Raw genomic sequence first — 21881 nt, 5'->3', positions numbered from 1 at the left:
TTCTTATAGGGAAACTCCCAAAGTAGATTTACAGAAAGGCAATGGTCTAAGGGTATGATGTAATTCTTATAGGGAAACTCCCAAAGTAGATTTACATAAAGGCAATGGTCTAAGGGTATGATGTGATTCTTATAGGGAAACTCCCAAAGTAGATTTACAGAAAGGCAATGGTCTAAGGGTATGATGTGATTCTTATAGGGAAACTCGCAGAGTAGATTTACAGAAAGGCAATGGTCTAAGGGTATGATGTAATTCTTATAGGGAAACTCCCAAAGTAGATTTACAGAAAGGCAATGGTCTAAGGGTATGATGTAATTCTTATAGGGAAACTCCCAAAGTAGATTTACAGAAAGGCAATGGTCTAAGGGTATGATGTGATTCTTATAGGGAAACTCGCAGAGTAGATTTACATAAAGGCAATGGTCTAAGGGTATGATGTAATTCTTATAGGGAAACTCCCAAAGTAGATTTACAGAAAGGCAATGGTCTAAGGGTATGATGTGATTCTTATAGGGAAACTCCCAAAGTAGATTTACAGAAAGGCAATGGTCTAAGGGTATGATGTAATTCTTATAGGGAAACTCGCAGAGTAGATTTACAGAAAGGCAATGGTCTAAGGGTATGATGTGATTCTTATAGGGAAACTCCCAAAGTAGATTTACAGAAAGGCAATGGTCTAAGGGTATGATGTGATTCTTATAGGGAAACTCCCAAAGTAGATTTACAGAAAGGCAATGGTCTAAGGGTATGATGTAATTCTTATAGGGAAACTCCCAAAGTAGATTTACAGAAAGGCAATGGTCTAAGGGTATGATGTGATTCTTATAGGGAAACTCCCAAAGTAGATTTACAGAAAGGCAATGGTCTAAGAGTATGATGTGATTCTTATTGGGAAACTCCCAAAGTAGATTTACAGAAAGGCAATGGTCTAAGGGTATGATGTGATTCTTATTGGGAAACTCCCAAAGTAGATTTACAGAAAGGCAATGGTCTAAGAGTATGATGTGATTCTTATTGGGAAACTCCCAAAGTAGATTTACAGAAAGGCAATGGTCTAAGGGTATGATGTGATTCTTATTGGGAAACTCCCAAAGTAGATTTACAGAAAGGCAATGGTCTAAGGGTATGATGTGATTCTTATAGGGAAACTCCCAAAGTAGATTTACAGAAAGGCAATGGTCTAAGGGTATGATGTGATTCTTATAGGGAAACTCCCAAAGTAGATTTACAGAAAGGCAATGGTCTAAGGGTATGATGTGATTCTTATAGGGAAACTCCCAAAGTAGATTTACAGAAAGGCAATGGTCTAAGGGTATGATGTGTAATTCTTATAGGGAAACTCCCAAAGTAGGATTTACAGAAAGGCAATGGTCTAAGGGTATGATGTAATTCTTATAGGGAAACTCCCAAAGTAGATTTACAGAAAGGCAATGGTCTAAGGGTATGATGTAATTCTTATAGGGAAACTCCCAAAGTAGATTTACAGAAAGGCAATGGTCTAAGGGTATGATGTAATTCTTATAGGGAAACTCCCAAAGTAGATTTACAGAAAGGCAATGGTCTAAGGGTATGATGTAATTCTTATAGGGAAACTCGCAGAGTAGATTTACAGAAAGGCAATGGTCTAAGGGTATGATGTGATTCTTATAGGGAAACTCCCAAAGTAGATTTACAGAAAGGCAATGGTCTAAGGGTATGATGTAATTCTTATAGGGAAACTCCCAAAGTAGATTTACAGAAGGCAATGGTCTAAACTTTAGGAAACTCCCAAAGTAGATTTACAGAAAGGCAATGGTCTAAGGGTATGATGTGATTCTTATAGGGAAACTCCCAAAGTAGATTTACAGAAAGGCAATGGTCTAAGGGTATGATGTGATTCTTATAGGGAAACTCCAAAGTAGATTTACAGAAAGGCAATGGTCTAAGGGTATGATGTGATTCTTATAGGGAAACTCCCAAAGTAGATTTACAGAAAGGCAATGTAGTATGTTTCTATAGGGTATGATGTGATTCTTATAGGGAAACTCCCAAAGTAGATTTACAGAAAGGCAATGTCAATGGTCTATGGATATGATGATTCTTATAGGGAAACTCCCAAAGTAGATTTACAGAAAGGCAATGGTCTAAGGGTATGATGTGATTCTTATAGGGAAACTCGCAGAGTAGATTTACAGAAAGGCAATGGTCTAAGGGTATGATGTGATTCTTATAGGGAAACTCGCAAAGTAGATTTACAGAAAGGCAATGGTCTAAGGGTATGATGTATTCTATAGGGAACTCCACAGTAGATTTACAGAAAGGCAATGGTTAAGGGTATGATGTGATTCTTATAGGGAAACTCCCAAAGTAGATTTACAGAAAGGCAAAGGCAATGTCTAAGGGTATGATGTGATTCTTATAGGGAAACTCCCAAATCAGAAGGCAATGAGTATGATGTATATGGGAAACTCAAGTAGATTACGAAGCAATGGTCTAAGGGTATGATGTAATTCTTATAGGGAAACTCCAGAGTAGATTTACAGAAAGGCAATGGTCTAAGGGTATGATGTGATTCTTATAGGGAACTCTCAGAGTAGATTTACAGAAAGGCAATGGTCTAAGGGTATGATGTGATTCTTATTGGGAAACTCCCAAAGTAGATTTACAGAAAGGCAATGGTCTAAGGGTATGATGTGATTCTTATAGGGAAACTCGCAGAGTAGATTTACAGAAAGGCAATGGTCTAAGGGTATGATGTGATTCTTATAGGGGAACTCTCAGAGTAGATTTACAGAAAGGCAATGGTCTAAGGGTATGATGTGATTCTTATAGGGGAACTCGCAGAGTAGATTTACAGAAAGGCAATGGTCTAAGGGTATGATGTGATTCTTATAGGGGAACTCTCAGAGTAGATTTACAGAAAGGCAATGGTCTAAGGGTATGATGTGATTCTTATAGGGAAACTCCCAAAGTAGATTTACAGAAAGGCAATGGTCTAAGGGTATGATGTGATTCTTATAGGGGAACTCCCAGAGTAGATTTACAGAAAGGCAATGGTCTAAGGGTATGATGTGATTCTTATAGGGGAACTCTCAGAGTAGATTTACATAAAGGCAATGGTCTATAAGAGTATGATGTGATTCTTATAGGGAAACTCCCAAAGTAGATTTACAGAAAGGCAATGGTCTAAGGGTATGATGTGATTCTTATAGGGAAACTCCCAGAGTAGATTTACAGAAAGGCAATGGTCTAAGGGTATGATGTGATTCTTATAGGGAAACTCGCAGAGTAGATTTACATAAAGGCAATGGTCTATATAAGGGTATGATGTGATTCTTTATAGAAAGGAATGATATTAGTATTAAGAAGATATAAAATAAGACTTACCGAGTCATCAATACTGCAGTATCATAATGCTGCGGGTGGTTGTCATCATGAACATTATGAGAATATTGCCACTTACAAAACTCTTGTAATGAGAGAGCTGCATTTTCATTTATTCTTGGTCCATCCTGAAAAGAGACAAGAATGAAAATATTTACACATGCAAATAAAAATCTAAATAGATATAGCAATGAACTTGACCTTCACAGAGCTAACATTAACCTTTTCACATATAATATTGGGACTTTTACAGATATATAGATACAGATATAACAATGACCTTGAAAGTTATGATAAGTGACCTTCAAATATGTAGCAATGACCTTGAAAGTTATCACTGTGACCTTCACGTGTGTAACAATGACCTTAAGTTTTAACCCTTCACTTGTTTTGGTTTTGTTAGTTTAACATTGTTGGTGGAGGAAAGCCAGAGTACCCGGAAAAAAAACCCCATATAATCACAATAACCTTTATGGCTAAAAGTGACCTTCACAGATGTAGCAACGACCTCAAAAATTTTACAGATTAAAAAGTGATGTGAAACTGAAGTAATATTTGGGTGAAATACAAAGTTTAAATTCAATGTCTTAGTACAAATTTATCGGACGACCATGAAGAGACCTAATAAACAGCTGTATTGTAAATCCCTGTATTTGCCAGCTGTGAACCCCACATCCCCAACCACCCAGTCAGCTAAAGCTCATCTCCCTATGCTCTACCTATTGAAGCTAATCATATATATATATATGGGATCATTTTAAGCATGTTAATTTGACATCGGCAGACAAGATGAGAGATATTTCTCCCAGAATGCTTTGCCACCTCAGAGTTGAGATATTGTTGAATAGGCTGTTCGAAATGATAGTCAATAAAAATCTAACAAGTCAATAGTTTCTCTGGATTATTTTCTGGTGTTGATCGAAATCTTAGAAATTTCAGTGTAAGAAGCTCAGTTCTGTATCAACCACTGTGAAGAAGCATATCAGAGCACCTGTTACACACAGGCCAAATGCTTATAGCGCCATGGCAGTCAAATTCAAAATGGATGTCAAACTCTAATGCTAAAATACCAATGTTATATGGAGAATAATAACTGAGGTTTTGGCTGCCTCTTGTAACGGCTCAACAGCAGTTTGTTGTATCTCTACTGCCAGTATTTATAAATGTTTTTTTGCGAACTGGTTCGTCTACCATCGCTTCCACCTGTTGGCCGACTAATCTACGTTATAACCATCGGCTAACAATGATACCCAACTCTAATTTTTACGATAATAAAACAAGTTTATGCCTTGTTTTATGGCAGTTCGGACATTAAGGCTATGTTTTAAGCTTTAATGGCCTACATGTTAATCCTAATGGAATGCATAGCTACCATGTTATATAAACATCGCTGTGAGGCTGTAGGAGGACTCCCTTCCATACTTAGGTGTATCAAACTCGGTCATCGTTATATAAATAAATATATACAGTTGGTCACACTCCGTACAAAAAACCTTCACCCACTATACCACACATCAGTACAAATTCTACGTCAATGTCCGACATTCCGTTAAATTTGCTGTTGCTGCACAAACTCTTTCATACACCTACACCTCATTTAAGTACGAAACTGCTGTAGTTTCAAAATGATATCATGCAGATCTACTCGGTGGCCACAAAGAGATGCAAGATGAATGAATGAAAGAAGAATTTTTTCCCTTTATTTTTTAATGACCGAAAATAGAAGCAAAGTTAACTCTTTGTTTTCGCTAAAATAAGACAACTCAGGTTCATAGAGAGCATGTACCTCCTCCATTTTTCTCCACTGGTTAAAAAATGTTTACATACGAGACCGTTTGGTGCCACTACCGGAGGACCTGTTCTAACCTTTCGCTAGTCTGATTGGAGCATTGTAGTTTTTACGTGCAACAACTGCTGAGGAAAATAAAGATAATTTGCCTCAGATTGGCAATTTCTTGTAGTACATCTTTTGTAGGTAGGCCACTCAAAAGGCGAGCAAAACAATGTACATATCTACGCGAATCATCAAATGTTGTGTACTTTGTATGGCTTATAGAGATTATCTTGAAAGTTTTCAAACTATTCTACCAATGTGTTGTGAAATGGAGTAAAGCAAAGACATGATACAAACTCCAGTTCAGTACGAGGTTATTGATATCTTATTTGAACTTCTCTTTGTATTTTCCGCTTCTTTCGTATGAACAGAAGCAAGTAAATTCACTGATGGATAGGTATGCCCTGAAGGCCCCCCGTCAACATTTTCTCAATGAATATTCTTCATTTCTGTCGATTCTCTTTCCCAATCTAGGAACATCTGACCCCTGTTTTTATTTTCTCTCCTATTCTAGAAACATCTGACCTTTGTTTTTATCAAAGAGGTATCAAATAGAACTGATCACTTGTATAGTACTGATTGGCCTATGGTGTCCATTTTTTGTGAAATCACCGATCTAGCTCTGATAGATCTTTGTCAAAAGGAAGCTTGTAATGCTGGTAAGGAAATGTTTTGTACTCTGTGAGGGTATTTGGGTTCTGTGTCCCCTCGTCATCCTTTAGATATTTGTCGAAATAAAGATCAAAATGCTAGTAAGGAAATGTTTTGTACTTTGTGAGGTTATTTGGATCCATGTCCCCTCGCCTTCCTCTAGATCTCTGTTAAAACCAAGCTTGTAATGCAGGTGAGGCAATGTTTTGTACTTTGAGAGGTTATTTGGATCTATGTCCCCTCACCTTCCTCTAGATCTCTGTTAAAACCAAGCTTGTAATGCAGGTGAGGAAATGTTTTGTACTTTGTGAGGTTATTTGGATCCATGTCCCCTCGCCTTCCTCTAGATCTCTGTTAAAACCAAGCTTGTAATGCAGGTGAGGCAATGTTTTGTACTTTGAGAGGTTATTTGGATCTATGTCCCCTCACCTTCCTCTAGATCTCTGTTAAAACCAAGCTTGTAATGCAGGTGAGGCAATGTTTTGTACTTTGAGAGGTTATTTGGATCTATGTCCCCTCACCTTCCTCTAGATCTCTGTTAAAACCAAGCTTGTAATGCAGGTGAGGCAATGTTTTGTACTTTGAGAGGTTATTTGGATCTATGTCCCCTCACCTTCCTCTAGATCTCTGTTAAAACCAAGCTTGTAATGCAGGTGAGGAAATGTTTTGTACTTTGTGTAGGTATTGGAGTGCCATACTCCCTCACCCAACAAACCAGCTGTATCAAAACAAACCTTCCCCAAGAAACCTGATTTATTTTCTACAAAACAAACCGCAGAATAAGTGGAAATGACCAATTTAGTTTGAATTATAACCCGTTATAAGAGAGATTTGCAGATTCCGTCCTCCATAGATACCAAGGCTACTAAAACCTCTGGTATTAAGATCCGGGATAACCATAAAGTGCAAAGGGAGACGGCCATTACTCAAAAAGCCATTGCGGTTTTTTATGAGAATTATTTGCTAATGATACACAGGTTACATCTGTTTCCTGAGTTCATCTCACATCATTAAAGACTTAAAGTACTTATAACAAGTTGAGGTGTGAAATCCTTCTGTGCTAGAACCAAGGTCCACTATTAACACAATAAGCCTTTCCTAAAACCGTCCTGAAACTTAGCCTATTGACCGCCTGTCTGTAATACCACAGAAATCTTAACCGACATAAAATAAAAAACCTTGACCTTAGTCGCATCGATAAACTGGCTACCAGTCTCTAGAATATCAAAACCATCACTAAAATTTGGCTGATGATTTTTGTCTCTATGACATGGACGATACTAGAGTTTCTAGAATCCTAAGTTTCCAACTAGGGGGAGATAATCTAGTATTAGAATTCTTATTAATAACTTGAGTTTGGTGCAGTCTACCCGTATCCCATGACTCCCTCCAGATACAAAATTAACTCATTTACCCTGAAAATTTATAATGGACACCAAATACTATCCAATTGATACACACTTTTTGTACCTTCACAATGCTTGGTATAATAACTCATTTACCCTTGGAGACATTTGAACTCTTCTGATTCATAGATTGGAACAGTTCATTATGATTTTCTAGAGGTGAATGAGTTAAAGAGTTATCTGCCCTTGTGCACAGGAATCAATTAAGATATCAATACGTTCTCCAGAAAAAGATTTATTGCTCACAAAATATGACATATAACTATCACTAATACATATTTGCAAGGGAAGATAACCCTGTAATATGTTAATACAGAATGATACCCCCTGACCTTAATTTACTTGTTTTTGTCCCCCCCCCCCCCTCCCCCCTGATATTTTATACAGCCCGACCAGAAGACAGTGTGAGGGGAGCCAGATCTATATTGTCATCATTTTATTGGTAGTCTATAACTCTCTGTAGATTCTCTCACAATTGTACCCAGACATAAATGCTACACCATCATCTTTGGCCTACAAACAATTAAAGAACTCTTCAGAAGACATTAAACAATACGTTTTATACGCATAGTGACACTCAAGTGTGACAGAGATCAAATCTACCCACATCAGAAAACGTACCATATGAACTATGCTCTTTTCAGTAACTTTACCAAAACAAATTAATTAGCTGAGTTGTTGAACAGTTTAAGAGACATTGGGAACAAAGTTGAGTTTTACACAATGAATGTGATGAAAATCACTTTTATCCTATCATTAGATGAACAAACACAACTACCGATACAGAACCTGATTTTAACAGAAGTCATCATTACATTGTTGAGTAACAATGGAGATCATTGTCATGGTAACCTATCTCGCCATCTACATGTCACAGTCCATTTCACGTTAAAACGTCCAGCAAACCAGGTCACAATCAAATAAACAATCTTATTTAAGACAAATAGAAGTCGGTGAGGTTATGGGTAGATTGCTACCAAAGACATTTGTAACTTTGGTGAAGATAGAGAAAAAGATAGATAGATTGGATAACTGATCATGAACGGACAGATAAGAAGGGATGTGAAAATTAGAAACAACAGTAATTAAGACATAAAAATAAATGCCTCCCCTCCACCAATCCTTCCCTCCCCCCTTCCCCCCACCAATACTCCTCCTCCCCTCCTTAAAATCCTCCAATCCTACCCCTCCACCTATATGTCCACGAGTGGAGTGAGTGGGCTAAAGAGTAAAATGAAGAGGAAATGAAGGATAGAACAGGAAAGAGAAAAAGAAATAGAACATGCATATAGTGACTGGCCTAAAGAGTAAGATATAGTATGAGATACTCTGAGATAGAAAGCTATCACAGCCATGTGGTTGGACTAATGACATTATGATGGATATAGTCTAATTAATCACGGGAGATTTCTTAATCCATCTGTTACTGTACCCAGCTATCACAGTCCTAATGATAGGCCTGCTAATCACCACTAAATCCACCACCGACCAGCCAACTTAATCGACTGACCATTGGGGAACATTTAGTAGAGATGTCTCAAAGCCTTTGAGGATATGCAGAGATTCTAAAGGGATTTCTTCTGCTGACTTGTACAGAGGTTAAAAATCACCAGACCAAAATGTCTGGCCAACTGACATGAAATGCATGCATGACATCAAATTTGTTACTCATTCTTTGCAGAATCAGTAGCTTTAAAGCACCTTCAGACTGACAGGGTGACACAGAGGACAACGGATATAAAATAAAATTCAATATTTTAAGTCCATATTATAGTTTTAAGTCCAAAATGTTTTCTTTTTCTTTTCAAATCTCAAGATGATTAAGACTTTATTCCAAGGTCTTGTGATAGAGATGAATGCTCTTTCCAACATTATGAATGCTGTGTCTGGGTTTCTGATCATTCATTCACAGTGGATACTTAAAAGTTCATTCAAGGATCTGCTTCATTCACACGATTTTGTCGTCCAATCTGTTGATGAACCATTCAATTTTAAAATGATGTTTTTATGAGTAGATTACAGTTGTTAATGTACAGTAAATCTCATGTTTTCTCTTTCTCTGTCAGCAGGCCCTTCGGACATGATTAGCCCGACCACAAAATGACCAGTGGTCAAGCTCCGTAACTGATACCGACTGGTATCCTCTGTGACACTTATTGTAGCTGGACAATACAACTTTCACCCCTATACAGCCGAGTGCTTTTATATGTAGTGAGAAGAAATGGAAACTAAAACAGATTAATGGTGTCTGAAAATATATGTAAATACTAAGTATAAACACACCTCCTCCTAGGAGAATCTGAAAACATGTCTATCAGATTAAAGTCCACACAATAACACAGGATTTTTTTAAAATATTTGTACAATACATACATTCACAATATGTCTTTATTCAACCAGCTGTTGGACATTGGTCCAACTGACCACCCTCCTGGTTCAACCAAATTGACATTCAAAACCTAAGTCAACCTTGAGAAATCTTTCGATTGATTAGAAAATTTGGAAACAATTCTTTATTTTTTTTGAGGAATAGAAATTTTGTGGAATAGAAATGATTTGTTTTCATAAAGAATAACATTCTTAAGAAAAAAGCCAATTCAATGAAAATTATTTGCAGGTGTACAGCTCATAAATTGATGACTTGGAAGTCAAGTGTCAGAAACATTTCATCAATGGTTCCAATATTTCATAAAGAAAGACAGGTGATATATTATAATAAGAGCACTTTGATAGGTCTGATCTGTTATGACTTTTCTATAATAACAGCCACTATCACTAACCTATATACTTATATACCTACATCTGTACAAGGTCATAACCATAATTGCACTTTCACCTGAGATTATTAACATCTGTAATCATTGAATAAACTTTTGATTACTTCATATTAATTGTATTACAAAACTTAATTGGGCTTAAACTTTCATATTTAATTGATCAATCGACAGCTATAATATATTTGCACTGCACCTGTGTGTAAATATCAACATGTAACACCCAACTACAAATGTCATACTGTTATAAAACTCACACAAACTCACACCTGTCTATAAAGGTCACATCTGTCTATAAAAGTCAAGCCTGTATATAGAACTTAAACCTGTCTATAAAGGTCAAACTTGTTTATAAACAATCGCACCTGTGTATAAAGGTCACGCCTGTCTATAAAGGTCACTTATGTCTATAAAGGTCAAACCTTTCTATAAAGGTCACATATGACTATAAACATCACACCTGTCTATAAAGGTCAAACCTGTATATAAACATCACACCTGTCTATAAAGGTCAAACCTGTCTATAAACATCACACCTGTCTATAAAGGTCAAACCTGTCTATAAACATCACACCTGTCTATAAAGGTCACACTTGTCTATAAAGGTCACTTATGTCTAAAAAGGTCAAACCTTTCTATAAAGGTCAAACCTGTCTATAAACATCACACATGTCTATAAAGGTCAAACCTGTCTATAAACATCACACATGTCTATAAAGGTCATACCTGTCTATAAAGGTCAAACCTGTCTATAAACATCACACATGTCTATAAAGGTCATACATGTCTATAAAGGTCAAACCTGTCTATAAACATCACACCTGTCTACAAAAGGTCATACATGTTTCTTTAATACACACCTGCCTTTTAACTCTACACCTGTCCACAAATGTTTAAATAACACACCTGTCTATAAAGGTCATACCTATCTATAAAGGTCATACCTATCTATAAAGGTCATACCTGTCTATAAAGGTCATACATATCTATAAAGGTCATACATATCTATAAAAGTCATACCTGTCTATAAAGATCATACCTGTCTATAAAGGTCATATCTATCTATAAAGGTCATACCTGTCTATAAAGGTCATACCTATCTTCAGTACAAGAGTTTGACCAGCTTAATACATACCTTACACAGCCAACAAATTAACCAATTTCACATTTGTAGGGTAAGGAAGATACAGGAACTCCTACATAGTTCAGACAGGTGCACATATTGTTTTTAAGTTTTTTATGTCCTTAAAACGGTGAATGAAAGTTTCTGATGAGGTCAAAATAGAACATGAATAGATTTGTATATAAAGAGAACAGCTGTACCCAACAGACCTACATAAGGTCCTATCAATACTCCCACCGTCATTGTTTTAACTCAATCACCCCCAAAGACACATTTAAGCTCTCCCAACTCAAAGACAAGACTAGTCCATTATGAAATTTCAGGGGTGAATGAGTTCAACTTATTTCGGTCAATGCACCAACTGAGAGGAGTCTTTCACCTCAAACATGAATCCAATGCTTGATTCCAAAGTCAATGAAAAGTTGTAAACTAGCACAAGTTGGTATAAGAGATGGTATCGGAAGGTTTACTAGACTTACGACCCCTGGGTACAGCACGCTGGCGACACAACCGACAATCTATTATAGACATTCAAACAGGAATAGAACATTTATTTTCGTACAAGTTCTTTTTCTGTGAGAACAAAGTCAAAGAAAACATCAGATTTTTAAAATAAACCTACTATATATATGTTACAAGGTTTTTGTCTGTCTGTGATCTGAGGTACATTTGTATTGCACTCGAATCTCAACACCGAAAAACTTGTTAAAACATTATCACATAACAAAGAAACCACACAGGAAGATTTAGGAAGCCATTCTTACGAGTCTAAACCCTGCATTTATCTGTTGCTAGCTGACCAAATCCTGATTCTATGGTGATTATATATAGATATATCAATTATACTGTCAGAAAAGTGAAAACAATGTTTGAACGTCAAACATTAATATTCTTCATCATAGCAACCCTATTGTTCTGAAGGTGACAAAACCTTTTCATTTCATAAATCAAGCTCTATGTTCTAAAGTTTGATGTGAATTTATTATGCAGAAGTTGATTGTTGAATTGTCAAGCTTTGGTGTTTTATCGGGGTTTAGTGGTCTGGTACAGTGAATTAGTATTACCCTTCCAAGCAATCACCTCGCCACGGAAACATTCCATCGAGTGCAACATTGTGCAGTCGTCAATTTATAACTTTTGAATGGGTGATAAACATGTAAAAATGTTTAAACAGTGACCTTTTAGTGTACGTAAAGAACGAAAGCATGACTAAACATAAAACTACAACAGTAAAAGGCCATGCAGTTTTTTTTCTAAATGTCTGTCAATGAAATAGCTTCACCGCGATACACATATAACATAGTAACCACGATCAGAGCATCCAACATGGCATATAAAATGCCGCAAAGTTGGGTAATGACTGTTCATCAGGGAAATATTCAACTCTGGTCAACTCTATTTAATAGTCGGCAAAAAATGTTCTTTAGATTTATCAGACACTTTTCCTGAGAAATCAACAGCATTTGAAACACTAGAGGCATTTAATCAGACAACAACTCAGCATGAATGACATAATTTAAGAGAGATTTCTTATTTTGCTTTCAGTTTTTATGAATAACTTGTTTTCTTCGACTCGTAAAATCTGTAGCTGTACACAGTCTATAGTGTAACCTTACTGCAGAGGCGATCAATCAAGCTCGCTAATCAAAACCGAAGCAACACCTAGACGTCAAACAGTTTTAGTGTGACAGTGTTTACTCCAGCACACGATGCCATCGTTCTGACTCGACCAGTCTATGTTTGTGCCGAATGATAAACATTTATTTTACACATCTCACCCGGCAGGCAGCTGAGAGACAGCTTAGGCTCCCTATCAGTGTGAAACATGCAGTCTATCTGATATATATGCTCGGACCATCAGATACCAGAGAATCCCAGAAAATATCATATAATTAGCGGTGAATGAAAAAGTATGAACGGGAACAAAAAATATAGGGATCTAGTTTGGAACTAAACCATCTGGTGATAAGTATCAAACGTAGAATAAAAACGGTGATATTCATCATCTGCTGGATTGATCAGAAGTCCAGAACAGGCGTAATTAGCTTGGAAACAAAAACTCATAGGAAACAAAACCTGATTACTTGGAGAAGAAATAGGGCTGACGATTGCCAGAGTGTATACCAAAATTCTGAGGTGCAAAAACCGAGTAATTCTATGTAAATGAACCAACCAACTCTACTTAATGTCAGAATTTGAAATGTCCTTTTACCAATCATTCTCTACAAAAAGTCAGCATATTTTGGTTGATGAAGTAAATGTAAAAGGTATATATACAAATAGTGTGCCAAAGAGCTCTAAGAGAAGTTCAGGTGAAATACCGTAACAACGATTTGGGCACGTAACGCGACGGTTCGGCCGCCTGTTGGGTACAGGAAGTGGCGGCAATGTTTTTTATAGATTATCTCCTCATTAATCTCGATCTCAGCTTTATGGACCAATATAAGGGAGCTGTTCCATACACATGTAGTCAGTCTGTGAGGAACGACGACATACTACCCATCAATATAACTACAATGTAAACACAGAATCATTGAGAAAACACAATACAAATCACCCACTAACTCCTGGTATGAAAAACAATAAAAAATATCCATTATTCACTCATTCACCCCTGAAATTACATTATGGACCGTTCCAGCTTTGAAACAGAAGAGTCCAAATGTCTCTTCAGGGGTATAGGAGTTAAGTTAAACCAAATTTCATTAGCATTCATCAAACCAGATACCAGGTAATAAAGTACTGAAATTCTAAAACTTACTTAATTTGTTTGTTTTATCTTTATTAATATCAAAGTTTTTCTTTTATTTTTTTTTTAATTTCAAACAAGAAAAAAATGTTGATAAAAATTAATGACATTTTATGAACTCTAAAATCAATAGATTTTGAAAATCAATGGTGAAAAAATGTTACTCACATTGACAGATTGATTGCTGTTATATTGATTTTTTTTTAGACAATATTTATATTGGAGCTGACTGAACAACTTTAATAGCTTTGAAATTTCAACATCAGAACAATCAGTGTAGGTGGCAGTATTGTTATAACATTCAATGTAAGACGGCAGCCAAGCTAAATACTGACGAGGTATCTCGTACCAACAGATCAGAGACTAGTAAATTAAGTCTGTGGAAACACTTCCCTGTGATAGTATGTCAGATAATTAAAATGTTTTCTTTTTTTATTAAGAAGAACACCAGTAGAGGAGTGCGATGAACAGCCAGAAATGTCTCTTGGCTTGGCCACAGTCTGCTCTGTACACATGCACACTAGATAGGCCGATAGTGAGGGAATCAGCTGTGGCTGAGTTAGATATGATATCAGGTGTTGAAAGGTGGCCTCGGGTCCAGGTAGGGTACCAGGCGGTGTGCTAGTAGGACGATCCTCATACCACGGAACATGTGGGGCAGGATACCAAAACTATAGAACATGTGGGGCAGGATACCAAAACTATAGAACATGTGGGGCAGGATACCAAACCTATAGAACATGTGGGGCAAGATACCAAACCTATAGAACATGTGGGGCAGGATACCAAACCTATAGAACATGTGGGGCAGGATACCAAACCTATAGAACATGTGGGGCAGGATACCAAACCTATAGAACATGTGGGGCAAGATACCAAACCTATAGCTGGGCAAATACATGTGGGGAAGATACCAAACCTATAGAACATGTGAGGCAGGATACCAAACCTATAGAACATTGGGGCAGGATACCAAACCTATAGAACATGTGGGGCAGGATACCAAACCTATAGAACATGTGGGGCAAGATACCAAACCTATAAAACATGTGGGGCAGGATACCAAACCTATAGAACATGTGGGGCAGGATACCAAACCTGTAGAACATGTGGGGCAGGATACCAAACCTATAAAACATGTGGGGCAGGATACCAAACCTATAGAACATGTGGGCAGGATACCAAACCTATAAAACATGGGGCAGGTACCAAACCAAAACATGGGGCAGGATACCAAACCTATAGAACATGTGGGGCAGGATACCAAACCTATAGAACATGTGGGGCAGGATACCAAACCTATAGAACATGTGGGGCAGATACCAAACCTATAGAACATGTGGGGCAGGATACCAAACCTATAGAACATGTGGGGCAGGATACCAAACCTATAGAACATGTGGGGCAGGATACCAAACCTAAGAACATGTGGGCAGGATAAACGAACATGTGAGCAGGATACAATTATAGAACATGTGGGGAGGATACCAAACTTAGAACATGTGGGCAGAACCACCTATAGACATGTGGGCGGACTCCAAAACTATAGAACATGTGGGGCAGATACCAACTATAAACAGAGATACCAAACTATAGAACATGTGGGGCAGGAACCAAACCTAAAATGTGATAGAAATGTGGCAGGATACCAACCTATGAACATGTATACACTATAAACATGTGGGGAGGATACCAAACTATAGAACATGTGGGCAGGATGTGTAGTAATTGTCCAACCAGGATCCCCACACAGAATAGAATATGTTGGACAGGACATGTAGCAAGTACCTCAAACCAAGATCCTTACAATACAGAACGTATGGGATAGGATCTGTATTGAACCCTACACTACAGCATGTATAGGGCGGGATCTCAAAACAACAGCGGAACCATGATCCCCACACTACAAACAAGAGATCCCAGAGGGATCTTGGCGCCCACCTAAGAACGATCTTTGTCTGACAAAGGAAAGAGGAATCTTTTCTCTGCTTTTCAAGCTTTTACTACATATTACTACACATGAAATTTGAGAAAGGTTCTTTGACTACTTTCTGAGATATTTAACAGTAACAAACTTCAATTATCAAATCCAAGATTGCTACCTGTCGGCCATCGTGTTCATCGATCGTTACCAAAATGCAATATGCATAACCAGGGACCTAGAGGAACCTGCACATAAAATTTGAGACAGATCCCTTCAGTACTTTCTAAGAAATAGCGGTAACAAGCTTCAACTAGCAAAATCCAAGATGATGTCCTGTCGGCCATCTTATTCACCGATCGGTCCCAAATGCGACATGCACAACTAGGGTCCTAGGGGAACCTGTATATAAAATTTGAGAAAGATCCCTTCAGTACTTTTTGAGAAATAGCCATAACAAACTTAAACTATCAAAATCTAAGATGGCCACCTGTCGGCCATCTTGTTGACTGACCGGTCCCCAAAATGCAATATGCACAACTAGGGTCCTAGGGGAACCTGTTTATGAAATTTGAGAAAAATCCCTTCAGCACTTTTTGAGAAATAGCGGTAACAAACTTTAACTATCAAAATCCAAGATGGCCGCCTGCCGGCCATCTTGTTCATCGATCGGTCCCAAAATGCAATATGCAAACTAGGGACCTAGGGGAACCTGTATATGAAATTGAGAAAGATCCCTTCAACTTTTTGAGAAATAGCGGTAACAAACTTTAACTATCAAAATCCAAGATGGCCGCCTGTTCATCGATCGTCCAAAATGCAATATGCACAACTAGGGTCCTAGGGAACCTGTATATGAAATTTGAGAAAGATCACTTCAGCACTTTTTGAGAAATAGCGGTAACAAACTTTAACTATCAAAATCCAAGATGCCGCCTGTCGGCCATCTTGTTCATCGATCGGTCCCAAAATGCAATATGCACAACTAGGGTCCTAGGGGAACCTGTATATGAAATTTGAGAAAGATCCCTTCAGCACTTTTTGAGAAATAGCGGTAACAAACTTTAACTATCAAAATCCAAGATGGCCCCTGTCGGCCATCTTGTTGACTGACCGGTCCCAAAATACAACATGCACAACTAGGACCATAGGGAAACTGACATATGCAATATGAGAAAGATCCCTTCAGTACTTTCTGAGAAATAGCGGTAACAAGAATTGTTAACGGACCACGGACCACGGACGAAAAACGATTTGAAAATCCCACCATCTGATGATAGTGGGCTAAAAATGTGGGGTGGGATCCCAACACTAAAGAATGTGTGGGGTGGGATCCCAACACTGAAGAATGTGTGGGGTGGGATCCCAACACTGAAGAATGTGTGGGGTGGGATCCCAACACTAAAGAATGTGTGGGGTGGGATCCCAACACTGAAGAATGTGTGGGGTGGGATCCCAACACTGAAGAATGTGTGGGGTGGGATCCCAACACTGAAGAATGTGTGGGGTGGGAGTCTGTATTGATTATCTGATCAGGCCGTTTTCAGATGGTTCCAATCCGTATTCATGTAAAATTTTGTCCTGAATGTAGAAAATCCTGTGTTACTGATTAAAATGGAATTATCTCCAATGTATAACAGAGATAGAATTAGCTGCAGTAGCTGTCTATATATGTCCACTAAGTTCTCTCGTCTGATGTGTTCCTACTATATTAATAGGATATGGATAATTTTATTCAAATGTTCAATATAGGGCAAGCCTTTGATTTAAGCAACCCTCCTGAAGAATAGAACAGACAAAACGTCATGGTTGGTCAATGAAAAGGTCATTGTAGGTCAATCAGAGTGATTCATGAAGTTCTGCTAGTTTTGGTGCCATGGCAACTTGTACATATACTGGTAATAATGTTTGTTTTATATGGTGGTGGAGGGGGTCAAGGTGACATTTTATTTGACCATTATAAGGAATCACACAGGGGAAGGTCTGTTGGACCAAGTCGTAAAGGGAGATAATCCTCTCCAACAAGGGAGAGCTGGGTCCAGGGAAACTATAAAAGGGAATTGAACATGTATTCTGTAATGTCATAAACACATGGCTAAATGCACTTATGAGCCTTACAACCTTACAGCAGCCCTAATATCATGTATAAAGTTCCCAGCAGGGGCTAAATTACTCCAGATTGAGATGTCCCATAAATCGCTTCATGATAAATATCCAGTTATATGCACAAAGCGTTGAAAAGCCCTTTAATACCACGTAGCCTTTAGGCTATACAAGGCATTGCAGTAGCCACCCCAGCTAATATCCCTCTCCAGCTATCGCTCATATCCTGATGCAGTTATATGCCAACTGATGAAAATATTTCAAAAAGTAATCACTGAAAATCAGAAAGTAGCGTAATTATGTGTTAAATGGATCACCAGCCACGGTGATCAGACACAGGTGGCCCCGGTGATGGCCCCTATAGATCGGCTGCAGGACAAATCTATATGTATAGAAGGTTTTGTTAATGTTTTGTCAATTGAAATAGCGTTTTTAAAATAACTTATAGAGAGTGAGATTGCTATTATTGTGAAACATAATCTATTGGAAACACCTGTTAAAGTGAATCAGATAATTAGGGTCCTTACATCCTATTACTGGGTTACAGGTCAGGTCTTTAGGTCAATATAAGGTGAACAGGTTAATAAGTCCTAGATCAGCATACAGGTGTTAAAGGTCAGGCCTAGGATCTACATTTTACCTGTCACAGGTCCTAGATTGACCTACATTTTACCTCTTTCCGATCACAGATTGACCTACATGTTACCTCTCATCGATCATAGATTGACCTACATTTACCTCTCATTGATCATAGATTGACCTACATTTTACCTCTTTCCGATCACAGATTGACCTACATGTTACCTCTCATCGATCATAGATTGACCTACATTTACCTCTCATTGATCATAGATTGACCTACATTTTACCTCTCATTGATCATAGATTGACCTACATTTCACCTCTCACCGATCATAGATTGACCTATATTACCTGCTGTGTGTCCTAAATTGACCTACCATTTATTACCTGTCCAAGGTCCAGAATTTACCCATATTTACCTGCCACCCATCCTAGATTAACTTAGTCTTAGTTACCTGTCTAAAGTCCTATATTGACCCATATTTTACCTGTCAGATCCTCCATTTACCTCCCCCTATAGAAGGTCAGGTCGGGCCAGGTGTACTGGTCACTATTGTGAACGGTCAGAGTGATCAAGTTCAACGCGACCCTTTCAAGTATCAATAAAAACACAAGTTTTTTAGCTAATGATAAACCATGGGACTGAAATCAAGGTGAGAGGGGCATTGTATTTCAAATCAAAAACCAAGATAAGCTGGCTTATGTAAAAGGAGATTGATAAAATCTCTGTCTGTCCCACACCAAGTATTTGATTGCAATCAGAAAACCTAATCCACTCGACCAGGATCATTAGCGATGGCACTCGGAGCTGATCACAGAGTACATAAAGCTTCAAACTTTGTTACATTTCAATGTTCTGCTGACGATTAGCTACCTGTAAAAGTGGTGAGGGCTCACCGACCCAGGTCGACTAACCTACCACAGACACGGCCGAATATCTCCCACCATCAACAATGCTCAGGATAGCATTAAAAACAAACCTCACATCTGTAGTATTTCAAAGAGCTTCATAGAGACAGGAAGCACAGGCTCTCTGTAATTTGCCAATGAAAGAAGTTTGTGAACATTACTACAATAGCAATTGGATACTATTACTTCTGTGTGGTGTGGAATTCGGCTCAGTCCGACTCAGAGAAACGGCTACTTCAGAAAAAATAAACAAAATTATCCACAATCTTAGCAACAAGATGCCTTGTGCGTAGATCCGTCTGAGCATCAATAGGTTTGCTGTAAACGAGACCAGAATTCATTACGCTGCAATTCCGTGATTACGGCCTTTTCTAATGATTTTTATGACGTTGTGTAATTGTGACCTACGTATGTACAAATTGCTGATACAGAAAAGCAGTCAGCAGATTAATTTGAAGAGTTTTTTAACTTACGTTTATTGATATTGCCTATCAGTGGGTGTTTCATCAACTAATTAACAAGTTCAAGACAGGGTGGCAAACGAAAATTGATCTTGTGCCAAAATACAAACCGAGAAAAGTGCACGATTATAGGTAACTATGTTAATGTTTAACTCCGTTTGTGAGCTGTGATGAAAAATAAATTAACGGCTTGATTTTTACGCGGACAAGTTTGGCTGTAGGTACTTAAGACAATGTATGTGTGTGTGTTTGCATAGACTTTTGGCTATATGTAGTCCGCGATTACCCCAGATCTCGGTACAGACTGGACTGTTCGACACACCCCATATCCTACTCTCGATACATATCCTGTCTCGGCTAACCTGATAAAAACCTCAAACACCGAAATTTCTCATGATAATAAATTTTTTGATAAATTTCATACCTCATTACCCCTTATCATGTAATGCATGATTTGGGAGATTTCAGACTGAAATTACTGAATCAAATGCTTATTTTTGTCAGTGGTCCTAATTTGAAACGATGTGAAATGGTCCATTCCCTGCTCCTAAGACAGTCTTCCTCTATATAGCATGGCAGTGTGAAACCCTGCTTACACTAAGTGACCAATGTGAAATAAGAAATTAAACCGGCTGGACAAGCTTGCCTGGAGACAGTTTTAAAGTGTAACCCACGTCACAGACGGGACAATTTCTGACACATAACTTTGGGACGAGATAAAGGACATATCTGGCTTCCATTCCATTTTGCTGGTATTTTCTGTAGATTAGGGGGTATCAGTGTGTGTACATGTAATTCTGTAATTGAGTATGACCCGGTTTACATAACAATCCCCCCAAGAAATATGCACACAATTCTATACACCCAGCAAATGTAAGTAAACAAAGTTGGAATATTTCTCACATACAAATCTACACCTCTATTTTAAATGAAGCACCTGTTCCTCCCTACATACCATCCGAGTCACCTCTACATCAGGCACTCGGGACATCCCCACCACCACCATCGCCATCATCACAAAAATCACGAACACCAATGCCACAACAACTATTATAACACCACTTTTATAGGCACAAAATGATCAGACCAAAATAGGGATTGAAGGTCTTCTGTCACCACTACCAGCTTGGCTTGGACATGTCATACATATGGCTTGGACACGTCATATAAGGTATGGACATGTCATATATATATGGCTTGGACACATCATACAAGGTATGGACATGTCATATATATGGCTTGGACACGTCATATTGGGCTTGGACATGTCATACAGTGTTTGGACATGTCATATATATGGCTTGGACACGTCATACAGGGTATGGGCACGTCATACAGTGTATGGACATGTCATATATAGGGCTTGGACACGTCATACAGGGTATGGACATGTCATATATAGGGATCGGATATGTCATACAGGGCTTGGACATGACATACAGGGCTTAGACATGTCATATACAGGGCTTGGACACATCATACAGGGCTTGGACATGTCATATACAGGGCTTGGACACATCATATATAGGGCTTGCATACATCATACAGGGATTGGACATGTCATATATAAGGCTTGGACACGTCATACAGGGCTTGGACATGTCTTATTGGGCTTAGACATGTCATATACCGGGATTGGACACATCATACAGGGCTTGGACACATCATATAGGGCTTGGAAATGTCATATATAGGGCTTGCACATATCATACAGGGCTTGGACATGTCATATATAGGGCTTGCACACATCATATAGGGATTGGACATGTCATATAAGGCTTGGACACGTCATGCAGGGCTTGGGCATGTCATATTGGGCATGGACACGTCATATATAATATATATGATTTGGACACACCATACAGGGACTTGGACACGCCATATATAATATACATGTATAGGGCTTGGACACGCCATACAGAGACTTGGACATATCATAAATGGCTTTGACACGCCATACAGAGACTGGACATGTCATACAGGGCTTGGACATGCCATGTAGAGA

General features: G+C 38.2%; 1 protein-coding gene across 1 annotated transcript in view; it reads right to left on the bottom strand.

Moving 5' to 3' along the window:
• The window catches only part of LOC138304716 (A disintegrin and metalloproteinase with thrombospondin motifs 9-like), a 151441-nt gene that overhangs the window by 67602 nt on the left and 61958 nt on the right, over positions 1-21881 (bottom strand). Inside the window, exon 6 of the mRNA XM_069244956.1 lies at positions 3367-3491. Within this exon, the coding sequence (XP_069101057.1) occupies positions 3367-3491 (125 nt within the window). The remainder of the gene's footprint in view (positions 1-3366; positions 3492-21881) is intronic.

The sequence above is a fragment of the Argopecten irradians genome, chromosome 12 (genome assembly GCF_041381155.1).
Source record: "Argopecten irradians isolate NY chromosome 12, Ai_NY, whole genome shotgun sequence".
NCBI classification, from domain to species: Eukaryota; Metazoa; Mollusca; class Bivalvia; order Pectinida; family Pectinidae; genus Argopecten; species Argopecten irradians.
The sequence above is the reverse complement of the archived record's forward strand: the minus strand, read 5'-3'. Positions and strand labels throughout refer to the sequence as shown.